Source organism: Microtus ochrogaster, unplaced genomic scaffold (genome assembly GCF_000317375.1).
Source record: "Microtus ochrogaster isolate Prairie Vole_2 unplaced genomic scaffold, MicOch1.0 UNK42, whole genome shotgun sequence".
In the NCBI taxonomy this organism is placed as follows: Eukaryota; Metazoa; Chordata; class Mammalia; order Rodentia; family Cricetidae; genus Microtus; species Microtus ochrogaster.
This window is the reverse complement of record NW_004949140.1, coordinates 1,918,518-1,940,815: the sequence shown is the minus strand read 5'-3', so window position 1 is coordinate 1,940,815 and position 22,298 is coordinate 1,918,518. Positions and strand designations below refer to the sequence as shown.

General features: G+C 37.1%; 1 protein-coding gene across 5 annotated transcripts in view; it reads right to left on the bottom strand.

The window, feature by feature from the left end:
• Klhl13 (kelch like family member 13) overlaps positions 1-22,298 on the bottom strand; it is a 171,700-nt gene that overhangs the window by 65,276 nt on the left and 84,126 nt on the right. Inside the window, exons 1-2 of one of the 5 annotated variants that reach the window (XM_005368912.3) lie at positions 4,721-5,130; positions 2,841-2,906 (exon numbers count right to left, since the gene is read on the bottom strand). The exons of 3 other annotated variants lie outside the window; for them this stretch is intronic. In XM_005368912.3, coding sequence (XP_005368969.1) covers positions 2,841-2,906; positions 4,721-4,761 — 107 coding nt within the window. In that variant the 5' untranslated portion in view covers positions 4,762-5,130. Of the gene's footprint in view, positions 1-2,840; positions 2,907-4,720; positions 5,131-22,298 lie in introns of those variants that run through there. One more of the 5 variants, XM_013354380.2, reaches the window with a different exon arrangement.

Here is a 22,298-nt window from a genome sequence, read left to right as displayed (position 1 = left end):
GTGCTATGGTTTACTATTACTGTTTTCTAAATTTATTCATTAAAACTTTAAATTCCCTATACATATATCGACTGAAACTGCTACTGTCAAAAACTGAAAGTTCACCTGGCAGTGGTGGCACACGCCTTTAATCCCAGAACTCAATAGACAGAGGCAGGTGGGTCTTTGGGTTCAAGGCCTCCCCGGTCTATAAAGTTCCAGGTCAGCCTTTCTCGACCTGAGAAACCCTTTCTCGAAAAACAAAACAAAAAAAAGAAAAGTTCATTTGTGTATGGGGGCATATGCCTCTCTAGTCCTAGACCTTGAGCATCGGAGACAGGAGGATTTGAGGCTAGCTGGGCTACAGAGTGACAAGACCAGGTCTCTAATAAATAAATAAATAAAGATTTAATTGTATTAAAAAAAGAGAAAAAAAATCTTCAACAACAACTCCATCTCAAACCTGAACCCAACTACCCATTGCCATAACATGAATCCCAAAATTTCCCATCATTTGCCTTCTATGGAAAGTCCTGAAGACTTAGTAACTTAGTCAAGATCTCTATTTTTGTGACTATTCCCAGAGTCTTCTCGTTTTCTAATTTAGAATTCTTCTCTTTTGTGATTTTGAGCACTCCAAAACAGGTAAAGGATACCAAAAAAGTACTGAAATATGACAAATGTATGGTGTTTGGTCTAAATTCTAGAGGCAGGTTTAGACACTACAGAGTTTATTTCTTGTCTTTTATCTCATGTTCTATTATTCATTAAGTGCGATTTTGAGTAAAAATAGAACACATCCTCTAAGTTGACCCTACATTTAAGCTAAATGTAGCCTAAATTTTGGTTTTCTACTTGCACGTCTAAGTTTGTCTATAGCCACTAATACATTCAGAACTATTTAATATCTTCAAAGTACGTGCCTAAAATAATCGCTTACTCCCCACAGCATTCTGAAGCTATGGACAACTTCACGAAAGCACATTTTCCTATTGGCTAGTGCTGGCTAGCAGTCACGATTCCTCCTTCAGTTTAATCTAAGTTAGATACTGCTGAACGTTTTTATCAGTCATCCACTAAAGGGTTTGAGCAATGTAAGTTCCCATGAAATTGCAACATATTAAAACCAAATATTTGTGATTGGAGGTTTTCAGAGATACATTTTTTCACGATTCCGATTTGTAAAGTATATAAAAAAAAAAAAACTTGTAAGCAACAAAACTTGAAGAAGTAGCCAGACTGAGCTTAAACTGCTCCTGCAGAAGATAGGGAAAACATTAGCAAATTTATTTAAGACCATGCATTCGTGTCAACTAAATGCATCTTTCTACTATGGCCTCTTTAATATATTAGTCACTGTGCATAGTGTCATATAAAAGGCTTTATAAATCACAAATATCAAAATCAATAATTTACTGTTTAGTCAAACCCTCCTTGAGAGAATCAGCATGATGAATTAGTTGTCATGAGTAAGCACGGAAAACTTTGCTAATGTTTCAAATATACAGAAGAGCACACGTGACCAGACTGCACAGTGCTCTCAGTCTCCTCCGACACAGCCAAAGGAGGAGGAATACATGGATGTTGTGAAGCTCTGACCACACAGCAGTTTGGACAGCCTACTTTTTCGGACATTCTTTAAAAATATTTTCAAATTAAAAATCTGGCAAAATTTAGCTATTAAAATACCAAAACTTAAAATAATTAAAATACCAAAACTTATATTTCATCTCTTAGTGACATTTTCCTCTGCCTTTTACCTTCCTTAAGTTTAAAACAGAGACACAAGCCTTTCTAACATACCCCAGCCTTCAAAAGTCACAAAAGCCATGGTGATCCACTTCAGGCATAGACACAGAAATGTGCACAAACGCTGCCTTTCATTCCTCACCCTTGTCTGCCCCTCGTCCCGACTGGCTTAGCTGATATGCTTTGACATAAAGCATAGATTCTGCTGAGAGAAAGATGTTCTTCCCTTGGCTCTTCAAGAGTCAATAGCAAGGCACAGCAAACTTTTATACCTTTAAGGCAAACGCTCTCAAACATTAGTGTTTGAAGAATCACCTAGGGTGAATAAAATGTCAAAGTCTGGGGGCGGGGACTCATACTTGGCAATTTAAACAAGTACTCAGAAATATTATCACACCAGGTCTAATAGGCTTGGGGAAAAGCTGCCTTAAAATCAAGGTAACCTACCCCTGCCCAAGATACGCAAGCCACAATAATATTCAGGTTCCCCTCCATCAATGGACCAACCCCCTTAGCACATTGCATTGGCTGCTCACCACTGCCAAACCAGTATCCACAGCCCTTATCATGCCCTCCCACATTCAAAAGCGTCTCAGGTCAGGGAGAGTCTGAGAGCAAGATGCCCAGATGACAGAGGCAGACAGACAGATGCACAGTGGCAAAAAGTGTGAAGTACAGGAACGAGAAAACAGTGGGAGTTAGACTGATTATGCAATCCGGTTTCAAAGTTAGCCACTGGTTTTAAACTTTGTCCATTAGCAAAATTGGACAGAACAAGAGACCCGTGGACTGGCTGCAGCTCTGACACTAATTAGCTTAATGACCTCAAGTGCTATTTTTCTCTTCTGTAAATTAGAGGAAAATGCTACTTCCCTTGTTTATCCCACAGCAATGATAAGAAAGCCAAATGAACTTAGGTTTGTGAACTGAAACTGAAAAATACAAAACAACACAACAACGCAAATATTAACACAGTTCTTAATCAACACACCCTAGACATCAATGGAAGATTAATTGATAACTGAATGTTTTCAAATACCTCAGGGTCTCTTATTAAATAAATTCTTATCAGAAAAAAACAGGTACAGAAAAATGTAGACCCTTAGACATACCCTGAAGTTGACTTTTTGAATAAATCCTTGAAATCGGCTTGTTTTAAAGACAATTGCCTCCGTCTCCTGAAAGTGGAGTGCAAAAAAAAAAAAAAATTATCTGGTTAATTGTGACTTTATTGTATCTGGTTCAAAATTTTCAATGCACAACCTGAAAATATTTAATGTAATTTAATAGGCCATATTTGTAAAATCTAAACACTTAAGGCCATACAGAACAGTTTGCCACTATATAAATTAGTTTTACAAAACGTAACAGAAAGTCATAAGATTCAATTTGTTTTTAGAAGCTTTCTTAATATTTCAGAAACTATAAAATTCAGATTGGCATTAAGTACTACATTGGTTTGCAGCTGATCTATAAGGCCAAGCTAATCAAATTAGCATAGAAGGAAACAGTTTTTTTTCCAGTAGATAAACCTCAGCCTTTGGAATGATTTGTCAGTTTTTTAGCTTTTTACACTTAAAGGTCAGCTCTTTTCTGATACACTGCTTTGTCATGAAGACCAGAAAGCAAATAACAGACATTTTAATCATTCATAGAACAAATGGCTCATGTTCTTCTAGGTTAATTTACTACCTTTTTTCTTATTTCCATACTGCCTATAATTAATAAAAACCGCTAAATAGATGTACAATCCCCTGTACAGTAAATTTCGGGGATTTTTTTCCGTGAAGTTTTCTAATATAGCCAGCTCCTTCGGAATACACACGCACGCACGCACACACACACACACACACACACACACACACACATACAAACACACACACACACACACACACACACACACATACAAACACACACACACAAACACACGCATACATCTCAACATTGGGCAGACATTCTTCTGGTACTGCCTCAGGAATGCAGTTTTAAAAATAGAGACCACTACCAGAAACACTGCAGTATATGCTGCTGACAGTCAAATATCCTTAAAAAATTGACAATTTGCTGGCAGATGTTTGAGGCACTCCAACACAATGCATAATTTATTTGTATTTATTGCATTGATGTTGCTATCAGCTTATACAAAACAAACATTAGCCTTCCCTAATATTTTCCTCAAAATAAGCCATCTCGGAACTTTTTTTCTAGATCATTTCACAAGCATTAGTGCATTATTAAAGTCATAACTAGATTAAAGTCTAGAGAATCTTTAGAAAGACCATGACAAAGACATTATCCAAATATTCTCTTAAGTCAAAGGGCTCTCTACAAAAAATGATGCTGTAGAGAATTTTATTTCTTTGTGAAAATGATATATTAAAGACAGTATCTCTTTAATAGAAATACTATTTCAAAGCTTACTTTAAAAATGCTATACACAAAAATATTATGGTTAAATAAGAAAAAGGTATAATAGGTTAAATTCACATTTGTCATTATTTCTTATTAAGCCTTGCCAAGCAAATGCCAATTCTATTACTCCTATGCATATAATATACTAAAATATCTTTAAATACAGGTTATTTTATATTCTTATTAATATTATTCCTTTTCTTTGTGTATATAAGAACAATCTGGTGTGCCACCTTCTGGTGACTAAGTGAAATTATCTATCTCTACACAAGTCCCTATTCTTTATTTTAACTTTTAAAAATACATATTTCTCAACCTGCATTACATTTATGCTATATAAATAAATCCATTCCAAAGTCTGAAGTAAAATAAAAATTCCTTAGAGGTTTTGTAAAAGGAAATCAAGCTTTACACACGCACCCTATGATTGTTACATGGTTACCAATATGTCTCCTGAATTCTACAATACATATAAAATTGATTTTTATATACCGTTACACAGCCACATCTCAAAATAACAGGCATGCCATTTTAATGAATAAGTAAGAGTAGTAAATAAAGGAAAAGAAAGGTTTCTTACCAGTAAGCCCATTTTTCTCTTAAGGTTTGAACTCTCATCATTTGTCATGTTCTTGTGGATCCCTCTCTCATCAAATTCTCTGGAGTTTTAAAGTTAAGAGCTGTGATGCACAGCTAGGCTCTGCTACTACACAGTAGCGCACCCTAGTGCCTCTGCCTGGTATAACACTTCAGCTGTGGCTCCCAGAAACAGAAACAAGCCTTGCAAATACAAAAGGCCATATCCCGCACATCTTGCCTTGATAAAAAAATTAGTCAGTGCAGTTGAACTACTTATATTTCACATCTAATCTCCTGATCAGAAATGAAAATGGGAACTGGGTGAATCCAGAGCTTAGAAAGCTGAAGAGGAAGAAAACGCTCCTCTCCCAGCAGAGGCAGGATGAGATGATGCATCAGGAGCTCTGCCTCAGACAAAACATGTTTACCTCAAAATAAGCTTATTTTTGCCAGGATCAGGGTTCATTATTTGTAATATGGTCTTAAATCTTTATTATCTTTCACACTTTCCTCTATACCACAGACAGTATTAAATCCTAGCCAGTCATTAAATACTGTATTTTTTTCTCTTACATCAATTTTCCAGGAATCTACCTCCTATTGGTTTGTCTAAACAAACAAGCTACTTCAAAAGAAACGCATGTAACTGTTCTCCCCGCATCTCCCATTTTAATGCTTCAATCATAGTATTTCTAGATCACTCTTTTGAATAAAGCTACATGCGATAAAATTTTAGTATTCAGTGAGTACTCAAAATTCATTTACTCTTGGAATTACCTGTGTTATATACTATGCGTACTGATACTGATAGACAAGTGAACGAGAGAGACAGCTTTTTTCATCTCAAGAAGCTCCTGACTGAGGGGGGGAATGAGTCAGAAAAACATGGTGAAGAAGCTTTCGTGACACAGAACCAGGGTGCCAGAGGAGAGGAAGAATGACAACCGTGCTGCAACTGAGGCTAAATACTGACTTACAGCTGGCGGTGGCTGAGTGGCTGCAAAGAAAGTGGCAGTGTTGAGGGACGTGCATTTTAAGGCATACAAAAGACCACAGAGCAGAAGACAATGCATGACAGTGAAAAGATTTGCATTGTATCCTTTGTGTTATGAGAAACCATTTGTTGAGTGAGTGGAAGGATCAACAGCACAATTAACCAGGCAGTAAGTGCAGCAAGGATCCACTACACAGTGGCTGGCTGGCTCTTTCAGCTCACTGCTGTAGCAGCCCAGAAACAGCAGGCTGTCGTTCCCTCCGTCACAACCAGTTTTCTTTGTTCTTTCTTGCTTTTGCTCCACAGGTCCTCCTGGCATGCATTTTTACCCCCTCCATCTCCTTTTCTGAGAGAAACCCATCCTTGTAGATTTACCCTAAATTGTACTCTTTTCTGTAATATTGTCCAATTTTTCTCGAGGGGTTTGCGTTATTCTAATGTTTAGCATGCAATACATAAGAAATCACTTTGATCCTATGCTCATTACATGAAAGAGAATTGATCAAAAGGGTGACAATAAGGGCAGAAGGCAGAGAATGGGGCCACGTGAGCTCAAGAAACCCACTTTTCCAGATTTCAAAGTACATACCTCTTCTAATAACTTCCTAAACCATGCTCAAACCTCCAAGGAGAATATAAAAATGGTGGGGAGATGAGTCCTGTTAGACAGGAGCTTCACTTTATTGCTAGGTATGTCGTACCTCTAGTTCCAAAATTACAGAGGACAGATGAAAGATGCCAACAGAATAGCTGAAAGATGGACAAGTGACCTTTAGAAAACAGCTGTTAAGTTGGGGGAAACTGTGACTATGTTTTATCACTAGCAGTAAAGCAAAAGTATTCACCTTGAAGGCATTCAATAAACTAAAGGAATTCATGAGGAGCACAGAAAGAGATGGGAAACAGGGTGAATTATTTGATCCTGCTTCAATATCTTCAGGGACAGGCTGTTAAAGGAGAATACCTACGTGTAAGAAGAGAGCTGTAGTTTTTAAAGGGTTAACTGTTTTGCTGGGAGATTAATATATGAAAGAGGTATCCTTAAGCGTGTGAATATCAGTATTTTCACTCTATGGAATCACATCTCATTATGCCCAATGTCGAATACTCAGTAAGTATTATAGCTTTGTTTCACCCTGTTTATCTTAAGATTTATTCAAGGATACAAAAGCCATGATGTTTTCATTTATGTCAATAATGAAAGTCTTTTCATCATAATCATTGCTTTTATGTTCAAATGAATGAAGAGGAAGAGGTTAATAATTTCAAAACGTAGTTAATAATTGAAAGTGTATGCTCTCTGACTTAAGATTTCCAAGATAAGAGTTGTCTACATACCCTTTTCTTTCATTGAGAGCTTTATACTAATTTTTAAGAAAATAATTAAATACAGAGGAAAATACAGAGGGTATGTAACTTTGGAAATGTGCCACATCTTCTCAAGTAATCTTCAGGAAGGACTAGTAGTTAGGAGGACATAAAAACTGCTTAATTTGTCTCCAGAATAATGTTTTAAAACTGCACATTAATGATATCAGGGACTGAAAACAAAGTAAGTCAGACCATTCACCAGTTTAATATAACAGACAACAGAGTAACTATCCTATTATTTTTTTTAGACCAGACAGGAAAGACAGATCAAGTTTACATTATCATTTCATTAGAATAGACATTTTACTGAAATTATTCTAGCTAGATAATTTCAAGGTTGTAAAGGGAATGGGGGAGAGGCGTGATTACAAAAACCTACCAATGAAAGCCCATTAATAAGTATCGGCTATCTGTGATTAGTTGTAACAAGTGTCTACTAGGCTTACGATAATTCATTCCAATTTCACATTAAATATCATCTTCTTATCACATTCATGACAGCTTTCTGGCTGCTGAGATGTAAGATAGCTCAGAACATGGTTGAAGGGAGGTTGTTTATAGAGCTTTCTGTCCTTAAGTCTACGTATGGCATATTTGGAAAATCACTGGTATAAAGAAGGGTTAGTCTAGGAGCTGACAGCCAACAACCAGGGAGCCTGCACTTAGGTTCTGACTGACCTAGGTCCTCTGTACCCATATTACAGTTGTGTAGCTTGGTCTTTTTATAGGACTCCTAATAGTGGGAATAGAAGCTGTCCCTGACTCTTTTACTGGCTTTTTGGAACCCTATTAATGTTTTATATTAAAAGAAATGATTCATATTCCTATAGCTCCCAAGTTCATACTACAGGAGAATTACCAGATTTCAGTAGTATTGGCATTCAATACTATGGAGCAAAGGAAAGGGAATGGCAAAGAAGGCTTTTACTGCTACTGATAACTTGTCTGTGGATTAGGAGAGAAATGGGAAAGAAAGCAAAGACTAGGGTTTCGTAGCATTCCAGTCCTAAAGAACAAAATCTGAAATGTCTTAGATATCCTTAGAATAGGTCACAACTCAGGGCAGTAGGGATGGTAGTGGTTAGGAGTAATGGCTGTTCTTGCAGAGAACCAGGTTCAGTTTCCTGAGCAAACCTGGTGACTCACAACTATCTGTAACTTCAGTTCTGGAGGGAGAGATGCTCTCTTCTCGCCTCCATCATTAAACAGGCACATGCATGCTGCACATACATTAAGGTGAAACATTACTATGCGTTGGATAGGTCAATGAATCTCTTTGTTAAAAAAATTGTATAGACCCTGCAATCTTTTCTCCCCTTCTTCTAAAGAATTTCCAAAACTCTGCCTAATGTTTGGCTGTGGGTCTGCATCTGTTTCCACCAGTTGGTCTCTCAATCTGGTCAAATGTGATGGCCAGGGGTCAAGGACACCACAGGAAAACTCACAGAATCAACTAACATGTGCTCATAGGGGCTCCCAGAGGCTGAACTGACAACCAGGGAGCCTGCACGGCACTGACCTAGGTCTGCTGTATATACATCACAGTTGTGTATTTTGGTCTTCTTGTGGGCCTCCTAACAATGGGAGCAAGGGCTGTCTCAGACTCTTTTATTGGCTTTTGGGACCCTACTTCTCATACTCGGTCACCTTGCACACACCCTTAATACGTGGGGAGGTGCTTAGTCTCACTGCAACTTGATATGCCATGGCTGGCTGATCATGAGAGACCTGCTTTTCTTAAACAGAAGTAGGAGAGGGGTAGACTGGGGTGGGACCGAAACGAAGGAGGAGAGGAGGGATGAATTGGGAGGAGAGGAGGGAGGGAAAACTGTGGCTGGAATGTAAAATAAATTTAGTAAAAATAGTAAGGAACAAAATTCATAGCATAACTGTCTACACAGCAATACAACAGATGGAAATTCACACTACTTAACCAATATTAATTATTCAAAGTTGACCATGAATATACATATTTTACTAACATAAAGAACCTAAAAGGGGTTAGAATATTTGTGCTAGGATATTGGTTAAGTTTAATTTTTTATCATTTTATTTTATTTTATTTGTATTTTATGTCGGAGTGTTCTGCACATATACCTGCAGGCCAGAAGAGGGCATCAGACCCCATTATAGACAGCTGTGAGCCACCATGTGGGTGCTGGGAATTGAACTCAGGTCCTCTGGAAGAGCAGCCAGTGCTCTTAACTGCTGAGCCATCACTCCAGCCCCATTATCATTTTAATTTGAAAAATAAAAATAAACTAACTGAACTCCCCAAACACAAGCTCAAACCTTTTAGATTAATAAACAAAAACATCCCCATCTGTCAATTATTTGTGGATCTGATTTTCCTAGCTAGATACTAAGTAAGATATTTAGTTGTGTTAAGTACCAGCTTAATCTCAACCAGAAAAATTCTATTATTTTATTCTACTTCTTAATTCTTAAGTATCTCCTTTTCATTTTCATGTTAACCTGGTCCTCAAGAAGGCAATGTTCTCATCATTCTACCAGTGAGAAAACAACGTCGTTAAATGATGCACTTGGTAACAGCTGCTGAGATAAATGGAAAACAAGAATCAGGCCTCTGACATCTAATTCAGTGTTTATGAGGGGCACACACACATGCACACACGTGGGTACACACACAATGTTGTTTATTTTAAGGAAAACTGCAAACTACAAATACTAAGCACACTATCCTCCCTAAGTTTTCACGTAGTGATGGGGAGGAATAGGGAGTAACTCGTGAAAGTTTCACTATACCAAAACATACAAATAAACAAATAAACAAAAGTTGCAGAAGTCTCGATCTATACCTGTGCCAGAAATATCTTCCCAATGTCAATTTGAGGTTTCCTTTTACCTATAAATCAGCAATTTTTTGTCATACATTTTAAACATCCCATATTTTATTGTGCCCAACTAGTTTCATAGATGATTCCATTTGGAATTCCGTGCTCCCTGTCAACCAAAGAAATGTCTAGCCCATGCTAAAGTATTCATGAATACCCATTTCATGAAACCCTCCCACAATCCCTTACCAGGTGCAGGGTTCTAGTTTCCTGAGGAATATATCTCCTATCTCTTTGGATTATAGCTGCTTGTTTCTTTTCCCTCCCCATCTTTCTACACACACACACACACACACACACACACACACACACACACACACATCAAATCCTACTCATATAAGGTTAGATTTTATGTTTTTATAATCCCTAAGTCAGTGCCTCACAAATATCAACTTGATAAAAAAAAAAGATAAATTTTGTAAAAGTCATGTCAGCAGAGATAGGTTCTTCTTTTCTTTCTAATCTTAATTATTGATAGTTAAATAAGAAATCATTAAAGGAGTTTTATCCTCCCCAAACTAAAATATGAGTCACAAGCCGCAAACAAAAGACTGTAATAGCAAGCAGCACACCGAAAGTGCTTCTGTTCGATGCTTGCATGATAGACCCTGTGACTGGCAGCACGCTCGGCACAGCAGATAAATAACCGTGGAAGAGATGGATGTGGGGGTGACTCACTAAATGACTAATGAACTGTATTGAGAAAAGGAAATGCTTAGCTAGAATAAAAGCAGTGCTCATTGTCAATTTTCTAAGTAAAGGCAAAATTGGTAAAGCTGAGAGTGAAGAAATGTGTTTCACAGGCTTGTCACCAGCTAATCTAGTGAATGCTGAAAAAATGAAGGCGCGCCTCCTAAAGCTAGTCATTTCCACAGACTAGTAATTAAAAATGATAGAAGTCTATTCTGTGGATTGCTAGATTCTATTAAATTCTTATTTCCACCAGTGTTGATGAAAGAACACATTCTGAAACCCAATATTGGCAATCAATGCTCCACTAGATGGAGCAAAAATATTAAACAGTAGGTTCAATCAAGCAAGCTGCTGCACATTGCCAATACCCAGTAACACAAACGGTATGGAGGGCAGTCGAGAGGAAACTATACAAGCAAACGGGAGGCTGGGAGGAGGAAGGAGACTAGGAGAACGATGGGAAGAGGTGAAGCAGTGGGGGATGGAGGATACAGTCAAAGCATATCATATACTCAAAGGGATCTGTCTTAATGCAACCCAGCAGCATGCACAATTAGTACATCCCAATGAACAAAACACGATTAAGTAGAGAACTGAAACCCAGGAAGGCATAATGTTAATATGACCTCAACTTTCAAAATAGAGGAATACAGAATTTTGATTAAAGAGCTAAGAAACCTTATCCAATTAGAAGCTTATTTAGGTTTACGAATGAATCTCTGTTCTTTAGCTCCACATCTCCTTGTCTCTCCTTTCACGCAGACTGGCAGGGAACAAATATCAAGGACATCAACACAGGGAACAATATAAAAATAAAATACAACTGGATTTCCCAAGAGAAAGAGCCTGTTTGCAAACCGGATTACCATGGAGTATGGGCAGTGAGGGCGGAAGCTGCAGGAGCTCTGTGGGCTAACTGAAGCGGATCATTAGCCACTATCTCCAGGGTGTCTTGGGAAATGGCTGGGAGGCCTATTGGCTTTCACTAAGAAGAAGAAAAAAAATGTGGTCTTATAATGTGATCTTTGGATTTTGCTAACATTGACTCAAATTTGAGGACAGCAATTTAGCATGCAAGGCCTTCGAGCCTGGTTGAGAGTATAAGAAGCATAAAGGCTGTCAGGAATCCAAGCCTAAAGAAAGGGAAGACCGGGAGCCACAAAGAACAATCAGCCAGCCAGGAATGCAGACACTACCAATTAAAGGAAGAAGGTCCTGGACAATGAAATACAGAAGCCAAGATGGGGCCCTGCACTAACAAATCACAAGCCAAGGCTGAGCTTAAACACCCTACCGCTTGTAATCTTCAGGAGCCTCTTTTCCTTTTTAATTTTATTTAAATAACTTTTTTCATTTATTTTACATATCAACCAGCTTCCCCTCCCCATTCACTCTCCTTCCATCTCCACTCAGAAAGGGACAGGCCTACCATGGCCTTGCACAAGCATGCCGCATCAAGTTGAGGCAAAACTGAGTTCCTCCCCTTATGTTAAGGCAGGGTCAGGTAATCCAGCATGGGGAACAGGTTACCAAAAGCCAGCTAAGCGCCAGGGAGAGGTCCTGGTCCCACTGTTAGAAGTCTGTCTAAGAGACCAAGCTACATGATTGTAGGGGCCTCTTTTTCAATGCAATTCTATTTCCCAGTACAACTACTTAACACCACCACCTTGTCCAGAAATGCCATGTAGCCATGAAGAAAAAAATGACACAACCTGATGCATATAGCAAGTCTGTGCATGAGAATATACAGGACCAATGTAAGGGGGGAGGCCAAGAAGGGAAACTAAGGAATGGTTTTAAGCAAGAAGTGTGCAGTCTCAAAATAGCTTCTGCTGTTGTGACACTCCCACTAATCTCCAATCTCGCTTTCTCCTGCCCCATTGTTTGCTCTGTAGTACTATCAGAAATTACAGAGATTACAGGTTCATGTGAGCTAACCAGAAGCCTGCTGAGATTATAATAACTCTAGCTTCTGAGATGAGGGGGCTAGCAGATATTCACACATTAGTGTGGATTAGTTCAACCAAGTCTCTTCAAAGAGCAAAGAGCTTTTGCCCTGAGGGACTGAAGCTGGCTGGACTAGAAGGAAAACTTCTGTGACCCTGGCATTATTAGGCAGGGTGCTATTTCATGAATGTAAGCAGCACAAAGGGACTTTGGAAGGTAGTAGGAATCAAGGAAATGGGGCTCAGTGGATAAAGTCCCTTCCAGCCTTGAACCCTGATAACCTAAGTTCCATCTCTGGGAACTCACTCCTAGTTGTTGTCATTTGACCTCCACAAGTGTGCCATGGCACTCGCACATGCCTATACAGATAAGCATATTTATATATTTAGAAATATACACGTATATACACACATGTGTAACAACAATTATAGAAAAAGAAGCCATGAATGTGAAATAGAGCAAGGAGGTAGTATATCTGACAATTTAGAGGGAAGACAAGGATAGAAAGTGTGTTGTAGAACAGGGAAACGGGATGTTCAAAAGGTCCTACAAAAACAACAAAGCTCATCTTCCTCTACAACTCTGGCTTCTGGTCCAAAGTCAAGCACTTCTTTCCTGATGTTGTTTCTACGTGGCTCTGAGTCTCGGGCTAGTACTGTCCAAGGGACACATTGACATTGACTACGCACGCAGATTAACTATAGTAATTGTAGTTATTACATCTGGCATACACATTTCACCATCACAGATGTGATATGCAATGGTTAAAAAACTGATTTGCAAGTAAACTTTGAGAAAAATTCCAAAAAAAAAAAATCTCTTGCAAAGATTGTGGATGACCTCCTGTTTTCACAGAAGTTTTGCCTTTTCTTGAGTTTCAAATATTCAAATCTGGTTATTCTAAAGGTAACCAAATGCCCTTTTATAAACTCCCCCAGCACTCACCACACATGTGTAGCTGCTTCTCCTTACGTGTGCTCATTTCAGCATTCAAAACAAAGACTGTAAGCCAAGCACCTACAGGCAGAGGTCCTTCATTCAACTACTCAAGTGTTCAATAAGCATCTACTTTGTACCAGGGCCTGAGCTTAGGCTGCTACATCGACACAATAAATTCAGACCCCCACTTTCAATGTGAGAATGGTCTAAGGGACATGAGATGTGAAGTAAATGCAGTAGTCTCTAGCTGGAATAAATGAGCAAACCACAGATAGCCTTAACTGTACTAGAGCAGGAAATCGGAGAACGCTTGACAGAGATGACAACAGACCTGAGTATTTATAAACACGCAAGAGCTTGTAAAGCATCAAGTCAGGGGGGAGCAGAGAGGGAGGAGGATACAACACTAGTTAGGGCACAATTCCAACTGGGACCAAATCAGGTCAAAATAAGATAGCAGTACTGGAAGACAGTCAAAGAGATTTTTATGGAATAGAATATACAAGTCTAATTAGCAAATGTTTATCACTTACTATGTGCCAAAGAATATTAAAAATGTTTCGCCTACTTGATCACTGAATTTACTATATTTTTATAATGTAAATTTTGATAATATCCTTTCCAAAATACAAAACTAAGACAGAATAACAAAGCAATATGGCTACTGTTACACAGTATATAAATACTGGGCCTAGAATTCGGAACAAAGCAGTCTAGCTCCAAAAGTCATATATTCTTAAGCCCCTGATATATTATCTCCATATGTGAGGAGATAAAGGAGAGGCAGAATCTAGATGACATTCAGTTTATTGACAAAGAAAAAGGTAGAGGTAGAAGGAGCTTCTAACAGAGACAGCAACAGTGCCTAAGTTAAGCCGAGGCTCTTCAACTTCAGTTTATTTTCTCTGTATCGTACTGCTAGCCAAACAGGTACCATATTATGAACCCACTTTGTCCTCTGTTCAAGAACTTGGCACATTTAGATTCTTGGAATTATTGATAAGTCCGACTTTTCACCTTTCTTAGGATGAGAGCTCCAAAGGCAAAAACCATGTCTTTGTTCAATTTTGATGAGCTTAAACTAATGTTCAATATGTACTCATTAAAAATAAATTCTCTTGAGCACAGAAAACAGCGTTTCTTGAGGTTTCCATTTTCCAGTCATCTGTGACTCGTCCTCATTTGTCATCTCTGTGGAAACTTTGTTGTTTACTTTTGTTTTAAATCAATACTAAAACTGAACATTTATTTTAAAACAAAATTCCTGTGACTGTGACAAGAAAATGAATATAATTTACCTTTGATAAAAACAATTCATCAAAAGAGATAGATGGCTCCTATAACAGGTAGTATTTGTGACCAACCTAATATCATCGCACACACACACCTCACTACTGATTAGGCTTCATTGTTGATAGTTGTTTATTTTTTGAGCTGACATTCATATGAAATAAAATTAATGACTTCAGTGAACATTTTAGAGGCATCTAGTGTTTTCAGAATGTTGTGGAGTCATTTCACCAAAATTGTTGCAAAGTAAGTTTATTCCCCCAGATAAAATTTATATCCATGAAAGACTTGCTTCCCATCACCCCTTTTTACATTTTGGCTAGAGTGAATAGGGATGTCCTGCACATGAGCAGACACTGGTTTGAGCACGAGTCTTCCATTCTTTCAGAGATATACCTATAAATGGTATTTCTGATTCATAAGGTAACACCACAATGACCATTAAAAGACTAAACCTCTCAGATAGGTTTTGGGTAGCCTTTTTTGTGTTTTTGTATGTTTCAAAGAAGCACTGTCATTGAAAATTTTCACACCAAAATGTGTTTCTATACATATGGCATGCAAAGAAAAAAATCATTCCCATTATGCATATAAAATAGAAATTTCAAATTATTTCATCATATTTATGGAATACTTGTTTTGTATAAAATTTATTATTCTATAACAGCAGCAAATAATTTGAACACATACCTAATTTTGTCTCCATATACAATTAAATGATACATCACTAAGTTCATTAAAACCATTCCTTAATATTGCCATAACCCTCACTGCATAGATCTGTTTTTTAAATTCAGTTTTTATTTACTGAAACATGATGACTTCAAACAATAAAATAGAAAAAAACACAGATCACGCACTTCACCATTATGTATATTATAAAGACTTGTTTCTTCTAATAAAGGAGGGTTTGAAGTATCCATGTAAACAATGCAGAAATGCATTCTTGAGCATGCCAGAGCATTGCACTGGTAATGCATGGGTCTGAAGGAGGTAGTGGTACCTGTCCTAGACTTGATTTAAACAATAACATCCATTAAAGTGATAAGTGTGATACAGCATGGTTTTCTTCTTCCATCAATCATTAAAATAAATAGAGACTCTATTCAAATTGTGCTTTGTATATCCAGTACAAAACACAGCACCCTCTAGAAACCTCTGACCTAATAGGATCTTATCCTCAGATATTGCACTGCCCCCCAAAAAGAAGCTTAAAACTTATCTTCAAACTAGCAATACTAACAATGCATGGATTCCCCCCTCTCTGTCTCTGTCTCTCTGTCTCTCTCTGTCTCTCTCTGTCTCTGTCTCTCTCTCTCACACACACACACATGGGGGGGGGCAAGGGAGCGCTAAAGAAAGCTTTCTGACAAATGTCTTTAACATCCCCTGAGAAAAGCTGAGTCTGGTGGGCACTGTATATAAACCAAGCTGTAGGCAAAAACTAAAGAAAGGACACACATTCATTTAAATTCGTAATAATTTCCACTTAGGAGAATGCAGTCATCCTTTCATTTAACAGGACACTTTGGTTCAAATAATAATCACTACTTTAAATTGCATGCTCCATTTCTTTCTATATATAACCAAGCATGTCATCCTCTAGATTATTCTTTGTCTAATGGCAAGTATAATTTAATTCTTATGATATACAGACTATCATAAAAATCTTTGCATTTATTCTTCTTAAGTAAAGTGAAATTTAAACCACTTTAGAATGCAAGTATCCATTAATATATACAAGTAGTATAAAATTGATAAGCTACATTAAAAGTTAAATTTTCTATGTGGAGATTGTATTGCCATTGATCCACACAACTTAAGTTTGTTCAAAAACAATCACAAATCTGTCCACAAACAAAATATTTTGAAAATCGTTCCAAGAGAATAAAATGATTATAAAATAAATATAAGGGTTAACAATGATAATACATGTAAAGTTCCTAGCGGAAGTTCCATGAACATCACAGCCATTTAGCAGATGACAGCTTAGATCCTTCAAGATCAGGTGGCTCTCCCTGTAACTAAACCATGGATCTTCAGGCCATAATTAAATTTTAATTATCAGGTTTAAATATCAGGTTTAGTCTGATTTTCTCACCTATTTTAGCACCCAGTACATTCAACCCCATGTCATAATCCTATGTATTTTTTAATAAGTTTTATTGGGTTATAAGTACCATTGAGTGTACAACAAGGCTTGTAAAATAAATAACTAAACCATTAAGCATATAAAAGGGAAAACCATCTATGTAATAAACAAAATATCATCTTGCCTCTTTATAGCACCATATTAATTGCAGAGCACCTTTATATTTTTGTGATTTCATTCATTTGTCATCTTTTATAACTCTATTGTGCCAACAAGGGAAGCTGAGACCCATGGAAGTCAAACGATAGTTTGCTATCAGCAAAGCTATGACTAAGAAGTAACTTTATAAAACAGGAAACCAAGTTTATAAAGACTAATAGAAACAGATTGAGAAGAATAAGAACACAGACATTCATAGTAATAAAGGCGGTAGCTAGGCATGGAGACAAAGACAGGAGACAAAGACACAACACATAGAGCCCCATCAGGAAGAAATGCTCATCTTTATGGGATTGTAAAGCATCACCTTCAAGGAGACTTGAAATGTGTTATTTTATCTTGTTCAACTACAAACACAATAAAAGTGACACTCGAATGGACAACGGAGACTTGAAATTGCCTTCACCCGTCTTAATCTAATTCCTGAAGGTTAAAAAGACTCCACAACATCAGGGGACTGGAATGGCATAAAAATGGAGTCATGAGAAACTGATTAGCAGTGCATAAAATGAATTCTAAGCTCAAGAATCATAGCTACCAGAAGCAACAAGCACCCCTAAGATCTAGATTAAATGACCACGGAAGTGTTTTCCACACAGGACTGAAGAGGACAAACATCTGGCTCAATGAAGGGGACAGAAGTTTCTGTGTTGTTCATCCAGTAGAATTTCCCAGAGATTTATCATTTTTAACATTTGGAATGCCTAGACAATATCACTAGAAGTACTCTGCAATAAATCTGTTTCTGTGGACATGAGGAAACGCTACACACTACTGGATGGAGAAAATAAATACCACTGAAAGATGTCCTAGAAAAAGCCTGCTGAGAAAAAGGAAAAGACACCAGTAACCAAGCCGCTCCTTCCTGATTTAACTTCCAAGTACCTCTATTGGCACAACTTTAGTGGCTAAGTGGTAAAGAAAAAGAACATTTAGCCAGGGAATGGTGGTGCACACCTTTAATCCCAGCACTCGAAAAGCAGAGGCTGGCAGATATCTGTGAGTTCAAGGTCAGCCTGGTCTACAAAGTGACAGAGTTAGTTCCAGGACAGGCTCCAAAGCTACAGAGAAACCCTGTCTTGAAAATAAAAAAAGGAACATTTAAAGGGGCCCAGTGCATTTTCTCAAAGCAAAACAATAAAAAGGCTAATTTGAAATTGAAAGAGCATAAGTAATTGATCCACAGTTTATACAGAAAAGCTAGATTGTTTTTTAAGAAACAATCCAGCTATGTCAAACACTTGTTTTTACAAAGTCCATTTTCTAGACATACTTGCTAGGCCTTGCACCTCTATTGCTTGTATTAGATTACTCCATGCTATATAAATTGTTCATCAAAATGACTTGTGCCATTGGGTTCATCCTCATCAAAGTTGGTTTGTAAATAATAATTTATTTTATACTTGTGATAGGGGGATTATTCGCTTCATGTAATGGATAGGAACAACAAACAACAATGCTGGCTGACTTCAGTTTTTGACACAGCCCTTCCTCAACACAGATCAGCCTTCATGCAGGGCCTTAAGTCATCAAGAAGATGTTCCAGGCCAGAATCCATCCGTGCCAAAGAATCCTAACCATAGTTATTGTGGATGTTTTTAGGCTGCAAAATTATCTCCTGCTCCAGAAGTCCACAAATACTGTAAGATCAAATAAATTTCATCTACTTAGATTAAAAATATATTTGTGGAATATTGTGATACTCAAAATTATGTCTAACAATGCACTTCCTTTCAACAAAGCAGAAAAGGGCATCTTTATTGGCTAGGAATGAGTCTGAAATTCAAGTCGCACTCAATAGCTATCAAGGGAATGTTTCCCATGAGTTTGGATTTTGTGAACCAGTCAAATTGAAAAACAGAAAGAGAGAAAAGGAGGGGAAGGAGAAGAAAGACTAATTTATTAGGGTAGCAACTTTGTTTCATAAAACAATAACTTTTTTCCAGTTTTTGAGACAGGGTCTCACTATGTAGCCCTGGCTGTCCTAGAACACAGTATCTAGACCAAGTTGGCTTCAAACTTACATAGATGTACCTGCTTCTGCCTCCTAAGTGCTTGAATTAAAGACACTGCTACTACACCTTAAGCAAGAACATTTTTAAAAGGCAACCCTTATCAACAATTTGAAAACACAGATATTCAAAAATTGAAGGCACCTTCTTTTCTTTCTTGTAATTTATTTGGAACCAGAATCTGAGCTGATCTGAACTTAGCTGACAGTGAATCCTGACTTGTCCTGGCATGAGGCTAGTCACAGTCTTCTTCTCTCACTCAGTGTAAGGGTCCCTAAGTGACACCTGGAGACATCACAGTAGCTGATAGGGACACGCCATAGTAAACCCTTCGAGGCCTCCTATTACATAGAAGACAGGATATGGATCTTATCAGCTTTCAGAAACCCAAAATGAATGTAGATTTCAAAACAAACCTCAAGTCAAGCTTTTTGGACAATGGATATAGATCCACAACCGTTCATTTCCATGGTTTCACCGAATCAGTAGGATTTAGGGAGCCGCCAAGTAAAAATAATCTCAGAAAAAGGCTAGACAACTTTTATAAACACTGAAGTTAGATTTCCGAGAAAATATCAAATGGTCCATTTTTATACTGTACTACAGACCTTTGTTAACTGACATGACAGAATATTACCATTGAAAAGCATCCTATTGGATGACTGCATTCCAAAGATGACCCTAGGAACCCTTTGTATTCTGATCAGGCCTGGTGTTATGGGACATGAATGAGAAATGATCCCATGACTCCTGTAGACTGTAGATAGATTTATGAAGCAAGAGCTAGTGGTCATTTTAAAGCCAACCGACAGCAGACTTTCAGGTTGAACACTGAAATTGTCATTACAGTACAAATTAGAAGGATGCACAAGGCTGGACCAAGTGTCACTGAAGTGTCGTTGATGTTGAAAGAATTGATATGACTGAATGAACATGAATGTAGAAACTCAGAGGTTTCCTGATTGTTAACACCGGGAAAGCTTAAAGGAAGCTGCCTTGCCCCAGAAGAACTTTATACGTTTTTAAGGCTCTATAATCACTCGTGGCTAATTCTAAGACAGGGTTGGGGCTAGTATCCAAGAGGATGGGGGTTTGAGGCTTAATTCATTTACTTTTGTTGAACATTAGTTGAGCAATCCACATGCAAACCATAGCTATAGGTGTCACAGTGCATAACAAAATCAATAACAGAAGAAAAGCAAAATGAGAAATTATGACATCTGAAACTAGTAACACTTCAAACCTAAAAATTAGTATTAAGAACTTATCTTTACCAGGTAATAGTTTAGAGCATTTAACTGTTTTGTGTACTACGAGATGTTATTGGCATGTGAACAATTTCATGATATTAACTAGGAGATAAAGGCATAATATGCAGTGTAACAAAACAGCGTTTCTATTATTAAATATTCACTACATGCAGTAATTTAACTGTCTTAGATATATTCTATTTAATACACACACACATATATATATACATGTACACACATACATATATCCTATACAGTGTGATATTAGTTTAGAGATGAAACAGAATTAGAGAAGTGAAGGAACCTTCCATACTTTACACAGCTAGTAGGAAGTAGGGCTTGAGTTGAATGTGGTAAGAGCCCCTGCTCTGAATCAATCACTACAACAGACCCCATTCTATCCATTATAATCGGGTGACATTCAAAAGTGCACCAAAGACTAGAATGAACATACATTGAAGTCTTAATAAAGATTGTCTTAGGCTATTTTATTGCCTTGGATATATACTTTTTCCTTTTCCCTGTGTTACATAATATAGTAATAATAAACAAATATATGTTACATAATGCAGTCTACCATTCCAAATGATAGAAAGTGAGAACAATACACTTTTAGCCTGAGATTCAGGAAAAAAAGGCTTAGACATGCTATATGAAGTCATCAACACAGAGACAAAGATGAACAGGATGGCTTCGGATGAGACTGCACAAGATGAATGTGCAGAATATGATCCGAATTATGAATAACATAAGACATGTAGAAAAAGAGAAATCTACCAGCTTTTTTTTTCTCCTTAGGACAAAAAAAATTTGTCCTGGAAAATTCCTCTAGATGATAAAACATGCAACATTACTAAAATGTACGTGCCATTTGTATACAAATATACAGCTTCTCAGTGATGGGAAAATAAAATAATCTGAATCTACTGTAGGATCTTACGGTAGTAATAGAAAATAACCAAAATTCACAAGAATTCTAAATCAAAATAAGCCAACTGTATGAAAAGTGAATGGTCTCCATATCCCTCTTCTAGGAGAATTCTTGACTTATAATCAAACGCACAAATAAATCTTCAATCCAGTTCAGAAACATAATTCATAAAAAAGTAATAGGCCAAATCTTTGTTAAGTAATAACTGTATTAAATTCATTTACTTTAAAGTTAATCAAATAGGTTTGTATTTAGACTCACTATGTATGAGTCTAAATATACATAGGTATATTTATACATAAGTATGAGTCTGGATTTTAACTCAAAGGGGGGGGGGCTAATATTGCCAGCCTTCATATTTTACAGATGTGCACATTTTAAAGATAATAAATGCTGACTATTTTAAAACATCACAGAACATCATTCCTAGTCCTGTGTTCATCTGACATCATACACTATTACAAAATGATTGTCAACATAGATGTTTCATGCATTAGAAATTTTCTTATATAAAATTTAAAGGAATAGCGAAAGCTTGTCCAAATGCTTCAATATAGTAGCCTTGTGCAAAAGGTCCATAAACATAAGAAAAGTCACAAAGCAAAACTCTAAATTTGAGTGAAGCAACTAACCACTGCTCCTTAATGGACTGACACAAAAATTAAATCAAATCTTATTTATAAGGCAATTAAATTAACCAGCTCTATCTGAACAGGAAATTAGGAACCTGAAAATTAGAAAATTAATATGAAAATATAAATTTCACTAAAACTAAACTTTTGTGAGAATTTATAATTTAGGTAAGTTCCTTAAATTTTATTTCTCTTCTGTCTGAGTATATCAGGAAGGCATCCTGGAATCAGGTTTAACTAGATAAAACAGTCTAGTTCTGGCACAGACACAGGGTAGGGAAAGAAGTGACTACCTAATATACCAGTTAAAAGAGCTGGACCCTATAGGAAAAATTGTGAAAAAAAATTGAAAAC